This window comes from Miscanthus floridulus, chromosome 19 (assembly GCF_019320115.1).
Source record: "Miscanthus floridulus cultivar M001 chromosome 19, ASM1932011v1, whole genome shotgun sequence".
Taxonomy (NCBI): Eukaryota; Viridiplantae; Streptophyta; class Magnoliopsida; order Poales; family Poaceae; genus Miscanthus; species Miscanthus floridulus.
Genome location: NC_089598.1, coordinates 104,287,456 through 104,301,371, shown reverse-complemented (window position 1 = coordinate 104,301,371; position 13,916 = coordinate 104,287,456). Strand labels below are relative to the sequence as shown.

Genomic DNA, 13,916 nt, shown 5'->3' with positions numbered 1-13,916 from the left:
AGCAGAGCTAGGCTATCCCCAAAGACGAGTCTCTTTGGCTAGTCCCACTATCCCGAGGTCAGCATCAAGGGGTTAGGAATTCAAGAGAAAAGGAGGTATGGGAAAAGAGAACTTACGAAGTCGATGAACCCCGGTTCCGACCGCATTGGGGGATGCCCCGAGCACCGAATACATGAAATCAAGGACAACGCTGGTGTTGTCCTTCGAAGGCTCCATCGCCTCCTTGATGTGCTGTGCCACTTCGGTAGGGGGAGCGCTTCATTGGCAAGCGTCGTCCCTTCGAGCAATGCCTCGGGCGCCATCAGGTGCAGGGGAAGCGCGCGGCTAATCAGCAGCGCCACCCTCCACGTATGGTAGGCGCCGATGATCCTCGATCCCTTCACGCCCCTCTCCTTCAGAATTTGGAGGGCGGTGAGATGGTCCTTGATTCTCTTGTTGTCTTTGTTTGGGGCACCCCACTTCCATGACCCTAGGACCTCTTCGATGATGTGCCCAGAGAACACTGGCAAGGGGGCGGCAACGTCGTCCTTGACGTAAAACCAAAGCGAATGCCACCCCTTGTTGGAGGTCGATAGACGCATCGACGAGTATTCATTCACCTGGTTATTGTGGAGATGAATGCTGGCACATCCCATCGGCATGCTCAGCTCTTGCTTCCCAATCCGCTTCTTCGACAGGTTGACGGTGAAGAGATACCGCCACAGGTCGAAGTGGGGACTAATCCCCAGGAACCCCTCACATAGGGTGATGAACGCCGCAATGTGCTGGACCCCATTGGGAGTAAGGTGCTGCAACTCCACCTGATAGTAATCCAACAACCCCCAAAGGAACTTGTGAGCAGGTATGGCGAATCCCCGCTCATAGAAGTGAGTGAAGGACATGACATACCCTTCGGGCAGCGATGGCTCGTCCTCATTACTGAGTAGCCGCCACTCCTTGGCGGCAGTCAGTGGGCAAAGGAGGCCACGGTGAACAAGGCCCTCCAGGCGCTGAGGGGTGATGTTAGATCTACACCATGGCTCCATTGAAACAATTGGGAGAGGGGTGGATGCGAGTTTAACGGTGGCTGCAATACGGATGCAAGTTTAATGGCGGCTGTGATGCGGATGCGAGCTTGATGGCAGCTATGATGCGAGTGCGGGAGGCTCAGGCGATTGGCGGCGGAGGTTGTCGATGCAAAGGCGAGGAGGCAAAGTACAGAACCCTGGGGGCGAACCCCTCAGTTTTATAGGGCGATGGATGCGAGAGGGGCAACCACCTGCCTAGGTCTTTGAGCCTGCCATGATACACCACCACGTCACGTCGAGGGATACGCGCCCGCGATCCCTATCCTTTCCCACCAAAATCACGCCGGACGGTTCACTTTCCCCCAAGCAGACCAGGACTCTTTTCCCCTAGAGGGAATATGGGTCAAACAGCTTTTTCTCTGGCCCACCTAGGCCCAGGAGTTCAAGGGTTGTCCCAATAGTCTCGATGGTCGTCCCAATGAGGGATGGGCCCATGAGCGGTCAGAACTCAGGCACACAAGCCTCAAGAAAACCTCGATGCACGATCAAGTCTCAACCGGGCTAACCCTAGACGAATCCCCATGAACGGGATACCAGGGTTTCCTTTTAACTGTCCAATTGACGAAAACCAAATCTCATAGCCATACCCGCGAAGGGTCCGAAATTACCCCCCGGGCGATTCTGCCCGAATCACCCGAGGGCTCGAGGGCTACACCCGATGGGTGCGCTCGTGCGCACCCTCTGGCAAATCAAAATACCCCTCAGATGATTCTGCTCGAATCACCCGGGGGCTCGTGGGCTACACCAGTCAGGTTCACTCGCGCGCACCCTCTGGCAAGTCAAAATACCCCCGGGGCGATTCTATCCGAATCACCCGATGCGGGGGCTACTATCAGGGACCTAATACCGAGGTACCCAATGAGGTGGAATTAATAACCATCAAACATTGACACTTCCGATCAGACAAGAACACTACTACACTTCTTGCTCGAATGACGGAAGATTGGTTCCGCCTCGCCCGACCCCAAGGGCTAAGACTTCGCCTCGCCCGACAGTTGAGGGCTAGCTCCGCCTCACCCGACGTCCGAGGGCTAGCTCCGCCTCGACCGATGTCCGAGGGTAGGCTCTGCCTTGCCCGACGGCTGAGGGCTAGCCTCGCCTCGCCCAATGTCTGAGGGTAGGATCCAACGCCCAACGACTAAGGACTGGCTCTGCCTCGCCTGATGTCTGAGGACAGGCTCTGCCTCGACCAACGACTGGACCCTGCTCCTTCAAAAAGACGAGCACAGGGTACGATAGGACATTCGAGTCAACCACAGTACCAAGGGCCATGTCCTGCATGCCTGCAGGAAGGTACTGTCAGGATACGACGGGCGGGCGCTTTAGGCCCTTTCCTACCTGACAGAGCCTGAACTGTGCTGTAGGCGCCGACTTCTGTCCCACAGTGTTGTAGGTGCTGCCATCAGCCCTCGGACGTAGATACTAACATAAGCATACGACAACCACTACGATCCAAGATAGAACTCACATCATCCACAGTGATGGACGCATGGTTACTTCCCCGTCTACTCCCCGAAGGATCACAGCTTGGCTCTCTGACACGCCGCACCGTCCACCGATGTAGGATGGGACGCACCCACTTGCTAAAGGAGGCCAGGGCACGGCCCTATAAGGATCAGCGAACATGCCATCCCTAACATGGTCTGCCATGTTAGCAGGGCAGACACAGGGGAAAAGGAAGACCCGGCTCCCTCGAAGGACCTTCTCTACCTTTGGTTTTTTCCTCTTTCTCCCATCTGTAACCCCTGCTCCCCCCTTGGTCTATAAAAGGGAGAGCAGGGCACCCCACTAAAGAGACGGATCGTCTTTGACATACAAGACACAACCAAACAGCAACCGAGCTCTTGGCGTCCTTTCGACCTTTCCATCAGAGACTTGGGACACGTCCCTCTCACGACCGTTTGTACCCCCTACTACGAACCTTTTTCGGTACTAATAACACGAGCAACAGCAGACTGGACGTAGGGACATTCTGTCCGAACCAGTATAAATATTTTGTCCTTTAGTACATCATCCGAGCCTAACGCGCAACAATTATAAATTTACTAGCCGGTGTTTGTTCGAAACACCGACACAACTGCTAATTAAGTACAGCTAGTCAAATTTGATTGCAGCTAATAACCCTTCTTCAGCATTTTCTTAATTAGTTTCCTGTGGTCTTTGCATGCTTCTCCACCTTTGCCTTTTTGCATGGTTGGCTGCATGCAATCAAATTTAATTTGAAAACCCAAAAGTCCAAAACTATATTATATGATACCAAATTTTTTAATATATATAACTCCATCTGTTAAAATAAGCATCATGCTCAAGTTGAAGGAACCTAGCTAGCTACCAAGCTGGAATCTTTAGTTAGTTTTGATATACGCAGCTTAGACTGTCTCCAACGGCGCATGCAAAACGTGACGCAAAAACAAAATAGGTCGTTCATAGTGTTTTAGCTGAAAAAAACAAGCTCCAACAGAAGACACAAACAAAGCACCCATTTTGGGTACGAGGTGAACCGGGAGCTTATTGGCGTCGCTTCTCTCCACGATGCAAAATCTCTGGCGCCCGTAGTGGTGGGCCAGTAGGAGGCGTCGGAGTGGAGTAGCCGGCGCTGCTAGGCGGGACCGCGGCGGGGCGCGTCCGGCTCGGCGAGGCGAGCTCGCCATGGGGGCACCTCCGAGCCGTCGGCCTTGGCTGCCTCGCCGGATCTGGACCCGCTCCCCCGCCGTCAGTGATGAGCAGCGCCACATGGGGGTGGAGGTGCTCACTGGTGCTCACCCAACGCTCGCCGGATCTCGCAAGGAGGGAGGGAGGTGCTCGTGTTTCTTGAGACCGCGCAGGGGAGGGAGCTCATCGGCCGGGATCCGAGTCGTGCTCGCCGTGTTTCTTTAGGGGATTCTTCTCTGGAACCACATCGAAGCGTGCAGCCAGCACCGGCCGTCGGGGATGGCCTGCAAGCAGCCACGGGGCAGGGTCGCCGGGGCTCCCGCGCGCTCGACCGAGGCGGCAGCGGTGGAGCTCCCGCACGCCCGCCCAAGGGAAAAAGGAACTCCGGCCGGGGGCTAGGGCGGGTCCGTGGCGGGAGTGGGGCGCGGCCAGCGAGGCTAGGCGGGGTCCGCGACGAGGAGCGGCTGGAGCGGCGTGACGTGCCCGTGGCGAGCGGCCGGAGCGGCGCGGTAGTTTTGGGTGCTCTGCTTTTGTGGTCGCTGTTGGAGAAGAAAAGTTTTGGGTGTGTGACCCTTTTACTGTGCGTGACCTAAACCATAGAATGGGTCTCTATTTTAGATTCCTGCTGTTGGAGATAGTCTAGAGTTAGAGTAGAATCTTGGGTTTCTCTCTTTTGCCCCACTGTTAACTTAGGGGGTGTTTGGAACTTTGGATGCAGAGACTAAAGTTTAAGATGTGTCATATCGGATGTTTGGATGTCGTATGGGGTGTTCGAATACTAATAAAAAATAAATTACAGAAGTCCTCGTTAATCCACGAGACGAATTTATTAAGCTTAATTAATCTGTCATTAGCATATGTTACTGTAGCACAGCGTTGTCAAATCATGGACTAGTTAGGCTTAATAAATTCATCTCGTAAATTAGTCTCAATCTATGCATTTAGTTTCGTAAACAGTTTATATTGAATACTCCATACATGTATCACACATTCAATGGGACAACGACTAAAGTTTAGGAGGTGAACCAAACACCCCTTAGTTTTGTTATCCACAGCCTGCTGCTGCATGGTATACCTTTTACTAAATCTACACGTTTATAGTATCCACGCGATGCGTATGATGTGTCCTGCTGTATAAAACCATATGGAATGTATATATACAATTGTGTGGAAAAACCGTCCTCGTGTTCATACCAAATAAATAAACGGAATCACCGTCCAGTCCTTTAAATTTGTTCCTTCTTTTAACAATGATATTATATATATATAGAGAGAGAGAGACACACACACACACCCCTTTCTCAACTAGTACATGCCAAAGTTTATTTAGTACAATCAGTAGATCTGATCTTGACATCTTGTGTCCAAAAAGTGCTGAAATCGCGCATGAAATAAAGCAGAAACGACGTCACCTGCTTGCACAAGTGGCAGTGGTTAGCAGCATTATTGATCTTTCGTTCCAAGAAAAAAAGCTACACCGACCGGCTTATCAATTGTCGTGTGTGCATTCCTATGTAATGTTTGAGTGGACAACTTCTCGAGCCGCTTTTGATCTTGCAAATTTGCTTTACAAGTGGTCGTCTATAAGATATGTCACTGCTGAAGTGCTGATCGAGTGACATATCAGAACTTGGTTCCCTTCCAAAAAAAAAAAAAGAAAGAAAAAAAAACCTTGGCCGTTGATAGATCGCTCATCTGGATGCTTGCTTCCCTGGACAGGTTTGCCTGGCCTTTAGGGTATTCTTGGATTCTTTGCCTAGCATTGTATAACCTAGTCAGGCTAGAAATTTAAGTTGGTAAGGTGTTTGGCTGTGTAAACTTTGCGTGCGGGCAACATTTTCTCTTGCAGATTGAGGTAAGCCAAATTGGCTCTCCTAGCCTGGCAAGTATCTCGTTGCTTAATTTGCTGGCAGGAGCAAGGAAAAGCTTATTGCTAGCTAGCCCGAGCGAGCTGATTTGGCTCACCTGAAAAACTTGTTGCTGGAGCAGATCAGTTGCAAGAGACATATGGTCAGTTAACGGTAGCGAAAAATTGAACAATGACATCCGAAAAGCTAGAGAATTAGACAGACACGTCAATCTCGACCTGGAAGATCGGACAATGAAGACCGCAGAGTACAAAATCGAAGATACCGCCTCATCAATCGTTTTGTTCGTCTGGAAAAGAAGCAATCTTCTTTATATAATCCACTTCCCATTCTTCGTTTAGGATTTATCGAATGATACAGTTGAGAAGCATTTGCTTGTCATATGTGCCACCGCCATATCACCAAGTTAAATTTACCGGTTTTAAACACATCACAAAGACGGGCAAACAGATACATCACAGTATCACACCATGAGCGATTTGGACTTTGCTTCCAGAAGCACTTTCCGCCCACTAAAACCACCCAAATCCAGCAAAGCTGGGAGCGCTGGTGCTGATACAGGGGCCCGATGGCTTAAGGCGCCACTGAAATCGTTTTGAAGCCATCACATCAAGTCAAGCACATCTTTGGAAATAGTGTTGGCCTACGTAGCCTCCAGCCATGGCTCTTTTCACATTTGCCTCAAACATCTTTGGGTTGTCACGAAGGACAACTGCAGCTTCGTGGTTCAAAGGATCCTCGTCGTTTGGTTGCTGCAAGTAACAATGTAAACAACGATAAACATTAGAAAAGGTTGATTGTCTTGAGATGCTTTTCCAACCAAACCATAGTATTAAATATGCTGTCCTCGAAAACTAGGTTCAGAACCAAACTTACAATTTTAACTGTCACGAATACAAGCTCCAAATAGTTTTGCTTATACACGTGGACAAAACAGTAGACTGGTCAATGATAATAAAACATGGGATGCAACAAACTTTGCAGTTTTGAAAACCATAGTATAGCTAAATCTGTAGCCTATTTGGAGTTTAAAACTCCACTCTAGACCCTTTTTTGTCTAAACCAAGGTTTTGCACGTCTATGGGTTCTAAAACTTCAGTTTACCAATTTCATGGTTTCTTAATACAGTACTACGTTATCCAATCAAGACCTAAATAGCAAAAATATTCATTAACATAGTTAGAAGCACCCTTCAACTCATCTTTCCTGATAATATTTAAGGATTAAATTCAGTTTTACTTGTAACAGAACCAATGAACTACTAAGGTCTTGCTCAGATTGGCATGTCTGTTTCGGAGATAACATCATTGTGAGCACAATAGTGATTACTTTTTTAAACAGCAACTCTCGAACAGCATAGTCCATGAAATGTAGTAATAGGAAGACAACAATGCACGCACAATGGCAAACACTACTCTTTTGTCTTCCCAATTTCTAAATGTATTATTTCAATAATTGGGGAATCAAGATAGCTGAAATACCGTAAAAAGAAGATTCAGGCCATAAATAACAGTGTTGATGTTGAGAACAGGCTTCCAATCTTCGCGCAGAATGTTCAGACAGACATTGCCTTCCAAATCAATATTTGGATGGTACACCTGAATGCATGTTTATAAACATCAAAGTATTTAATCGCTTTAAAGGAAATGTAATTTAGTGTATAATGAGAGAGAACCATAGATGTAAAGGATAATGTCTTATACCTTGGTCTTGCATTTGACCTTCGGAGGATCATGAGGATAAGATGGGGACACTTGAAAGGAGAAAACAAAAGTGCCTCCCCTAGAAAAAGACAGTATATTAAATTGGGGAAGGCTCAGAAAATTCACAAAGCTGACATCTGATGATAGCAATGACTTCTAAACTATTTTTGGGTACACTAAATTGATAACCTCTCCACTAGAGCCACAACATACATACTATTGCAGGTGGAAAAGGCTCCCTTAATTATGCTTTATGCAGCATAGCAACTACCCTCAAGAGTGGCACTTACATGTAATATCCTTCATCAGGTCGGATGATGATCTCAAAATTCATGAGATCATCCTTGCCATTGGGAAAAGAAATTGATGTGGTCTTCGGCAGGTTGAGCTCACTAATATCTGCAAGGTTTAGAAAGAATTAACCACATAAATAATTCATCACACATTCAAGACCATCAGAGAACCCAAATATCACAGATATATCAATAAGTTGGAAGCCAGCATCTTGTTTATGGATTATTGCATCATATGCCCCAATAGCTTAAATTAGGATCTCAGCTTATTCTATTAGAATTCAGAAATATTAGATAAGGAACTGGTCTGGTGCACATAAAGAAACAGTTACCATTTGTATACAGAATACAGATACAAATCAGTGCCCACAATGATTACTTCTGGTAAATTCAAATGCATGTCCAGTTCATCAAACAATTGTATCCAGAACATATTATTATGTTAACATGGGTGGAACCCATTTCACAGAAGAGTTAACAGAGGTTTTAGTGGGTAACTTTGCTCACTAAATGGCATCACCAGGAAGGTTGGAGACCACAATACAATCTGCACAGTAAGCAAGTTACATCATGGAAAAAATAACACCCTCAAATGAAAAAGAAAATGAAACACCACCACTGACAATGCAACCATATTTCCGTTAGTGGAGCTAGCTGAAATGCAACACAGCTCTCCCATTTGCATGCGAATCAACCCATGAAAATAAATCCAACCCACATAACAATGCAATCATTGGGATCCTAGAAGATGCAACTTACCGAATGCAATCCATAGAAATCAAGTGCAACCAAGTGAAAAAGAAGCAATACCTTCAAACATGGAAACACGTGGACAAATAAAGAAAGCACTGAAAGGCCGTGCTTTAGATGTAAGTCCTTCAAACATGATACTTGAAAACATTAAAAAAATTAAAGGGACAGGGGTCAGGTGAACAGGTGATTTGGCCCCTATTTATGGTGTTTTTTTGCTTCTCTTTTATCAACTCTGATTTTGCAGCCACCTTTTTGGATTGAAGCTACTGTTAGATAGACAAATCCTAGAGACGGCAGAAATCAATGGCAACGTGGGTGGCACGTGGGCCAGGCTGCAGGTGCGCATGGCCTCTGCTCCTCCCAAAACAGGGGAAAACACAAAGTACTCAAAGCACAGGAAAATCTGCATGGGCAAACTAGTCAGTTTATAGCTGAATCAACATCGTTAAGTCCTCTTAACAGAATGGGATCCCTAACAGAATAGAGGCAAACTCGGCCTTTGGTTTTTAAAAATCAGGGGCAAAATCAAAATTGGCCTTCCAAACAGTGGAAGGAATACAGGAGAGAAAAGGAATATGTGAAAAAAATAAATAAAACTTGCACGAGAAAATGTCTGAAAAATGAAAAAGATATGAAACCAACTAAGTCTCTGCCATCGGTAATGGGCAGTGGCTCCTTATGCACTCACTGAGGGGGTCCACTCATGAACCATCTTGCGGTGCTGCTGCTCCAGCCACCTAGGGTAACTCACTGAGGACAGAACGTGAGCAGTGAGATTTGGACCAAGGTAAGTATGGGAAAGAAGAGAGTGTGAGAGGTGGGAAGATCGAAGAAGTTAATAGGAGAGGGTAGGATAAACCGATAATTTTTTAAACATCTAAAAGGCTTATGTAATATATCAGCCCATACTAGGGCAAGAGGAAAGGAAGTCGTAAATGTCTACCCCTAGTAGTAAGCACTGAGCTCATTAAACGCTACCTTGGTTTATTGGTATATGTGGGACCTTACATATTGGAACAAGCAGTGGCAAACAGTTCGCTATTTCATGAAACAGATAAGAGCATCTTTTCAGTTGTTTTGGATTATATAAATAAATGTTGTGTATGGAAAACAAAGAGCAGATTGATACAAGAAAGAATTCACCTATAATTCAACAAACCTTTATGAAGACGGAGCTCCCCAGCAGACTGTTTCTTAACCAGGGCCTTTCCAGCAGCACTTGCTGCCTCTTCTTTCTTTTGACCCTTTATTTTGAAAAGATTAATCATCTTTCTGCACCGAAAAAGGAAAAAAACACAATCAGATATCAAAGATCAGCATGCAGAACTTCCAGATTTTTCAGTGAATGGAAAAAAAAATTCCCTGATGGCAAAGCGATTCCACATTTGCATCTCTATTATGTAGTTTATTTTGTGCTAATTGACTAACTGTGCCTATTTGGCTGGCAGCCAGATGTTTTAACAACTAAGGTTAAGCTTAGGCGTGTGGCAAGTTAAGGGTGCTTGGTTGGTTGCCATGACTAGCCTAAGTTGTGGCAAATTTAGTAAGGCTATTGTTTGAATTGAAGCCGCAAAACTTGCCAAAAGTTCAGCAAAAACACGTGGCAAATGTTTGGTTTCAAGCCAAGCTTGAATACAACCACCTCCCTTTATCAATTGGTGAGCATACCATATCCATCTTATTTACGTTAGCAGGAACTTGTATTTTTCATACACATTCAATAACCATTACTGATATTATGATGAGGCAATTGCATAATAAATTTGTACTTTATTTGTAATCGTTTCTGCTCCTTTAATTGTTGATTTTAATTCCCATTATTATCCTCAATAAGGCTTAGTCATCCTTATCTTAACATTCACTTTCCCACTTTAACAATTCCAACCGTCGATTTTTCTCATCTTGCTTCAATTCCTTGCCTTCGCGGGTTTATGCAGTTTAGTCATTGCTGGTCACTTCTAGTGCCTCACTGCCTCCATTTTCAAGTCTCCACTCCAATTCTTATCTCCCATGGAGGCCCAGACTATTTCCATCTCTACCAGATGGCATCCTACATGGGTACATGGGTGAGGGAATGAAGCAACCAATTTGGGAGCGCTGGCCTGCTGCAGAGGCCAGGGCAAGGTGGTGGCTCACTCGAGCGACATGAAGAGGTTGTGGCTTCAGAAGGTGGAAGCGCAGTCCACCGCAGACCAAGTGTGAAGTCAACGATGGTGATTCATTGGTTCCTGCAGATGCGCTTGTGTCTACAATAATTCGTCCTTCACACCATAAGTACACCCCATTTTTACTCAGAAAGGTGAGCGGTGAAAGCGGGGCATTGCTATGCTTTTCGCACATGGCATCACGCATGAGGTTTGGCAGACGAATTGCTCATCATTGATTTGGTAAAGAATACCGGTGCTAACAAACTTTCTTTGGCATGCAAATGTTTGGCAATGAAACCAATGGCAGCCTATGGTGGTGTGGCTTGCAGCAGGTATAGCGTGGCAAACCGTGGTTCCCATCCAAACACCCCTAGAAATGCCTCTTGAAGCATGTAAACCAAGAACGAATCATGGGGAACAAAAACAAGGATGACAGTGAATCAAAGGAAGCATTGAGTAGCAGAACAAATTCACCGCTAATTATTTACATATATAAACAGTACCCTGTATTTACTCACAGGTTGATGAATTTCAGCTAGCAACTAAGGCCCTGTTTGGAACATAGGAAATACGTAGGAAAAATGGAGGATTTAGTTCCATAGGAAAGGAATGGAGATGACACGTTTGGATCAAAGGATTCGGAGGAAAACTTTCCAGAGGAAAGGCAATAGAGATTGTACTTTTGAAGGAAAGAAAAAATGTGCTCAGAGCTAAGGGAAATTTTCCTACGACGCTTGCTCGCTCACGCAGCACACTCCTAGTTATTTCCCGCGTTTTTCCTGTGTTATGGATTCCTGCGTTCCAAACACCCCTTCTAGTTATTTCCCGCGTTTTTCCTTTCCTCTGTTTTACCACTACACACTCACCCCATTCCTGCGTTTTTTCCTATTCCCGTGTTTTTTATTCCTGCGTTCCAAACAGGCCCTAAAGGTGTTTGGATCCTTTGCTACTGCTCGCTTAGCCTAGCCTGCTCGCCTCATCTCTCCTCGATAGGCAAAGTAGGCAATCTTCCAAAGGTGTTTTCTTCCCTTGCCAACGCTCACCTTGCCACAAACCGTAGCTTGATCCAACAACGGCAGAGCTCAATTCAGCAGCGGTGTGGGTCAATTCAGTGCCTGGGAACCTCAATCTGATGGCAGCAGAGATCGATTCGGTGCTGCCGTGCTGGCGAACCTCGATCCAGTGATGGTGGTCAATTCAGCGACAGCAAACCTCCATCTAGCAACAGCAGTGGAGTGGTCACTTCCGCGACGGCTCGACTGGCCATGAGAGCACATGAGCAAACCTTGCCCACGCAGGAGAGAAAATTTGGCTCGCCTACATTGGCAAGGATTTGCTTGCCCAGGCGGTCAGGCAAGCTTGACAGGCAAACAGGCAAGGCGAGTGACTACCAAACCTGGGCAAGGCAAGCAGCCGGCAACAGATCTGAACACGCCCTAAATTTACCCAAAGTTATCAAGGGCGGGCCTGGTGCAGGTAGAGTCTTACCGCCTGTGACCGGAAGGTCCCGGGTTCGAGTCGCGGTCTCCTCGCATTGCACAGGCGAGGGTAAGGCTTGCCACTAACACCCTTCCCCAGACCCCGCACAGAGCAAGAGCTCTCTACACTAGGTACGCCCTTATCAAGGTGGCCCGACAAACTATGACACCTGCGCGACCTGGGCACCTGGTTATCTAGGCATTTTCCAATGCATATTTCCTTTTCCCCCCTTTTGAGTGTAGTGAGCAATTTGGTTAGTTTAGCAAGTGAATGCAACACTAAGACAATTATCTGAGCTGGAACAAAAGCCTCAAAGCAAATATAGCAGTATAACTCTAAAAGTATTATGTAGCACTAGCGCGCACACACACACACAGAGGAACAAATGGTTACATACAAAACAGGCAAGCTAGCATCTTTAAGTAAAGGCAAGGATGATAAAGTGTCTAGGCAAGTCAATCACTGATGGGTTCGCAAAATTGACTGAATGCTTGGCTTTTAGATCTATTGGATTCAAGTTTGTTTTAGGCCTTAGATAAATTAATATTTGCAAAACAAGACCAACTTCTTTTCTATACAAATTTGTGAGTTTTGTCATGTAGTTCTGGTAGGTGAGTGGTCATAGTTTGTGGTTTCTGATGAGCAACGTTGTGCTCTTCTAATTCAGCTAAACAAAATGCATTTTACAGGTGGTCTGTAGTTTGCAGAATTTACTGCAACTAATTTTATTCAGGAAACATTTGTGTTATACACTGGCAATCTCAGTTAATGTAGTTTTGCTTCAGGTGCCTTCAGATTTTGCGTTTGTGGGCAGTGATTGCTTAATCTTTTCGTACTTTGTAATGTTAGATTTAAATTATTGCGCTCTACGAATTTACTACACATTCAAGAGATCCCAAAACAGTACTGTAGCTAAGAAAGACTCACAGTTAACCCACCCTCCCAGCCTCCCAGGGTTCCAAAAAGCGGTACTAAGCGCACACTTCAGCGCGCTAAAGCGCTAAGCGGACAGGTAACGCTTCGCATTGGGGCATAAGTGCTCCCAAAGCGGGGCGACCGCCTTGGTGGAGCAGCGGCTGCTGGCTCAAGCCTTGGCGAGGGCGCGAGGCGATTGGCGAGAGGCGGGAGGGGGATCCGCTGACGCGCCGCCGAGCCTGGGACTGCCCCGCCGTCGCTACCGGCGAATCTCCGCAAAAAGCGCTGAGAGAGAGCTGCGAAAGATGGAGGAGCTGGAAAAAGTAGATCTCACCGGCTCCTTCTCCCTTCTCACGCGGGATGGACGCCGCTGCCCCTGGATCCACGCGCTGCGGCTCCTCCTCCCTCCTCACGCGCGTAGCCGACGACGGAGACGGAGGGAGGCGGGGCGGAGGCGAGACGGCGCGGGAGGGGCGGAGCGGAGGAGGCGGATGTGCGCCGTCGCTCGGTGGCGCGACGGGAGGTGTCGGGCGGTGGTGGTAGTCCGAGCGGGAGCGGTGGAGCGGCGGCGAAGAAAGAAGAGTTCGTGGTGCGCCGCGGGATCCTCGGTCTCCCCACAGCGACGGGCTAAGGGAAAGAGCAAAATAAGTAAAACAAGAATAAGAAAAGAAAAAGGAAAAAAAACAAAGGTATTATAAATATTTCAGCCTTCTTATCTACCCGGACTCCCAGAGAAGCTGTTTTTATCGGAAGTTTTACCAAAAACAACGACGACTCTACTTCTTATGGCTTCAACTCTGAGTGGAGCTGCTCCACTTCAGAACTCCAGGTGGAGTTGAAACTATCTGATGTAGGTGTTTGGCTGGGAGGGTGTCCCTAGCTCCAAAAAAAAAAGAGGAGTTTGATGGTAGATTGTCATTCTTGCCCTGCCTATGTGGGTCCCACTGTCAGTGACTAATCTATTTTCTTTTTTTCCTCTCCGTTTCGTCTCTGTCAGTGGCTCGGCGGCGTCCATGAGGTTCCGAAGCCAGAGGCAGCC

The 13,916-nt window shown here is 46.9% G+C and overlaps 1 protein-coding gene across 1 annotated transcript; it reads right to left on the bottom strand.

The window, feature by feature from the left end:
• Nucleotides 1-5,884: 5,884 nt before the first annotated feature.
• LOC136526842 (NEDD8-conjugating enzyme Ubc12-like) lies at nt 5,885-13,508 on the bottom strand. Its single transcript, XM_066519420.1, has 6 exons — nt 13,212-13,508; nt 9,496-9,608; nt 7,581-7,689; nt 7,291-7,369; nt 7,069-7,185; nt 5,885-6,339 (listed from the first exon to the last, which is right to left on the bottom strand). The coding sequence occupies exons 2-6, from the start codon at nt 9,602-9,604 to the stop codon at nt 6,202-6,204; spliced, it is 552 nt and encodes a 183-aa protein (XP_066375517.1). The 5' UTR covers nt 9,605-9,608; nt 13,212-13,508; the 3' UTR covers nt 5,885-6,201.
• Nucleotides 13,509-13,916: the final 408 nt, after the last annotated feature.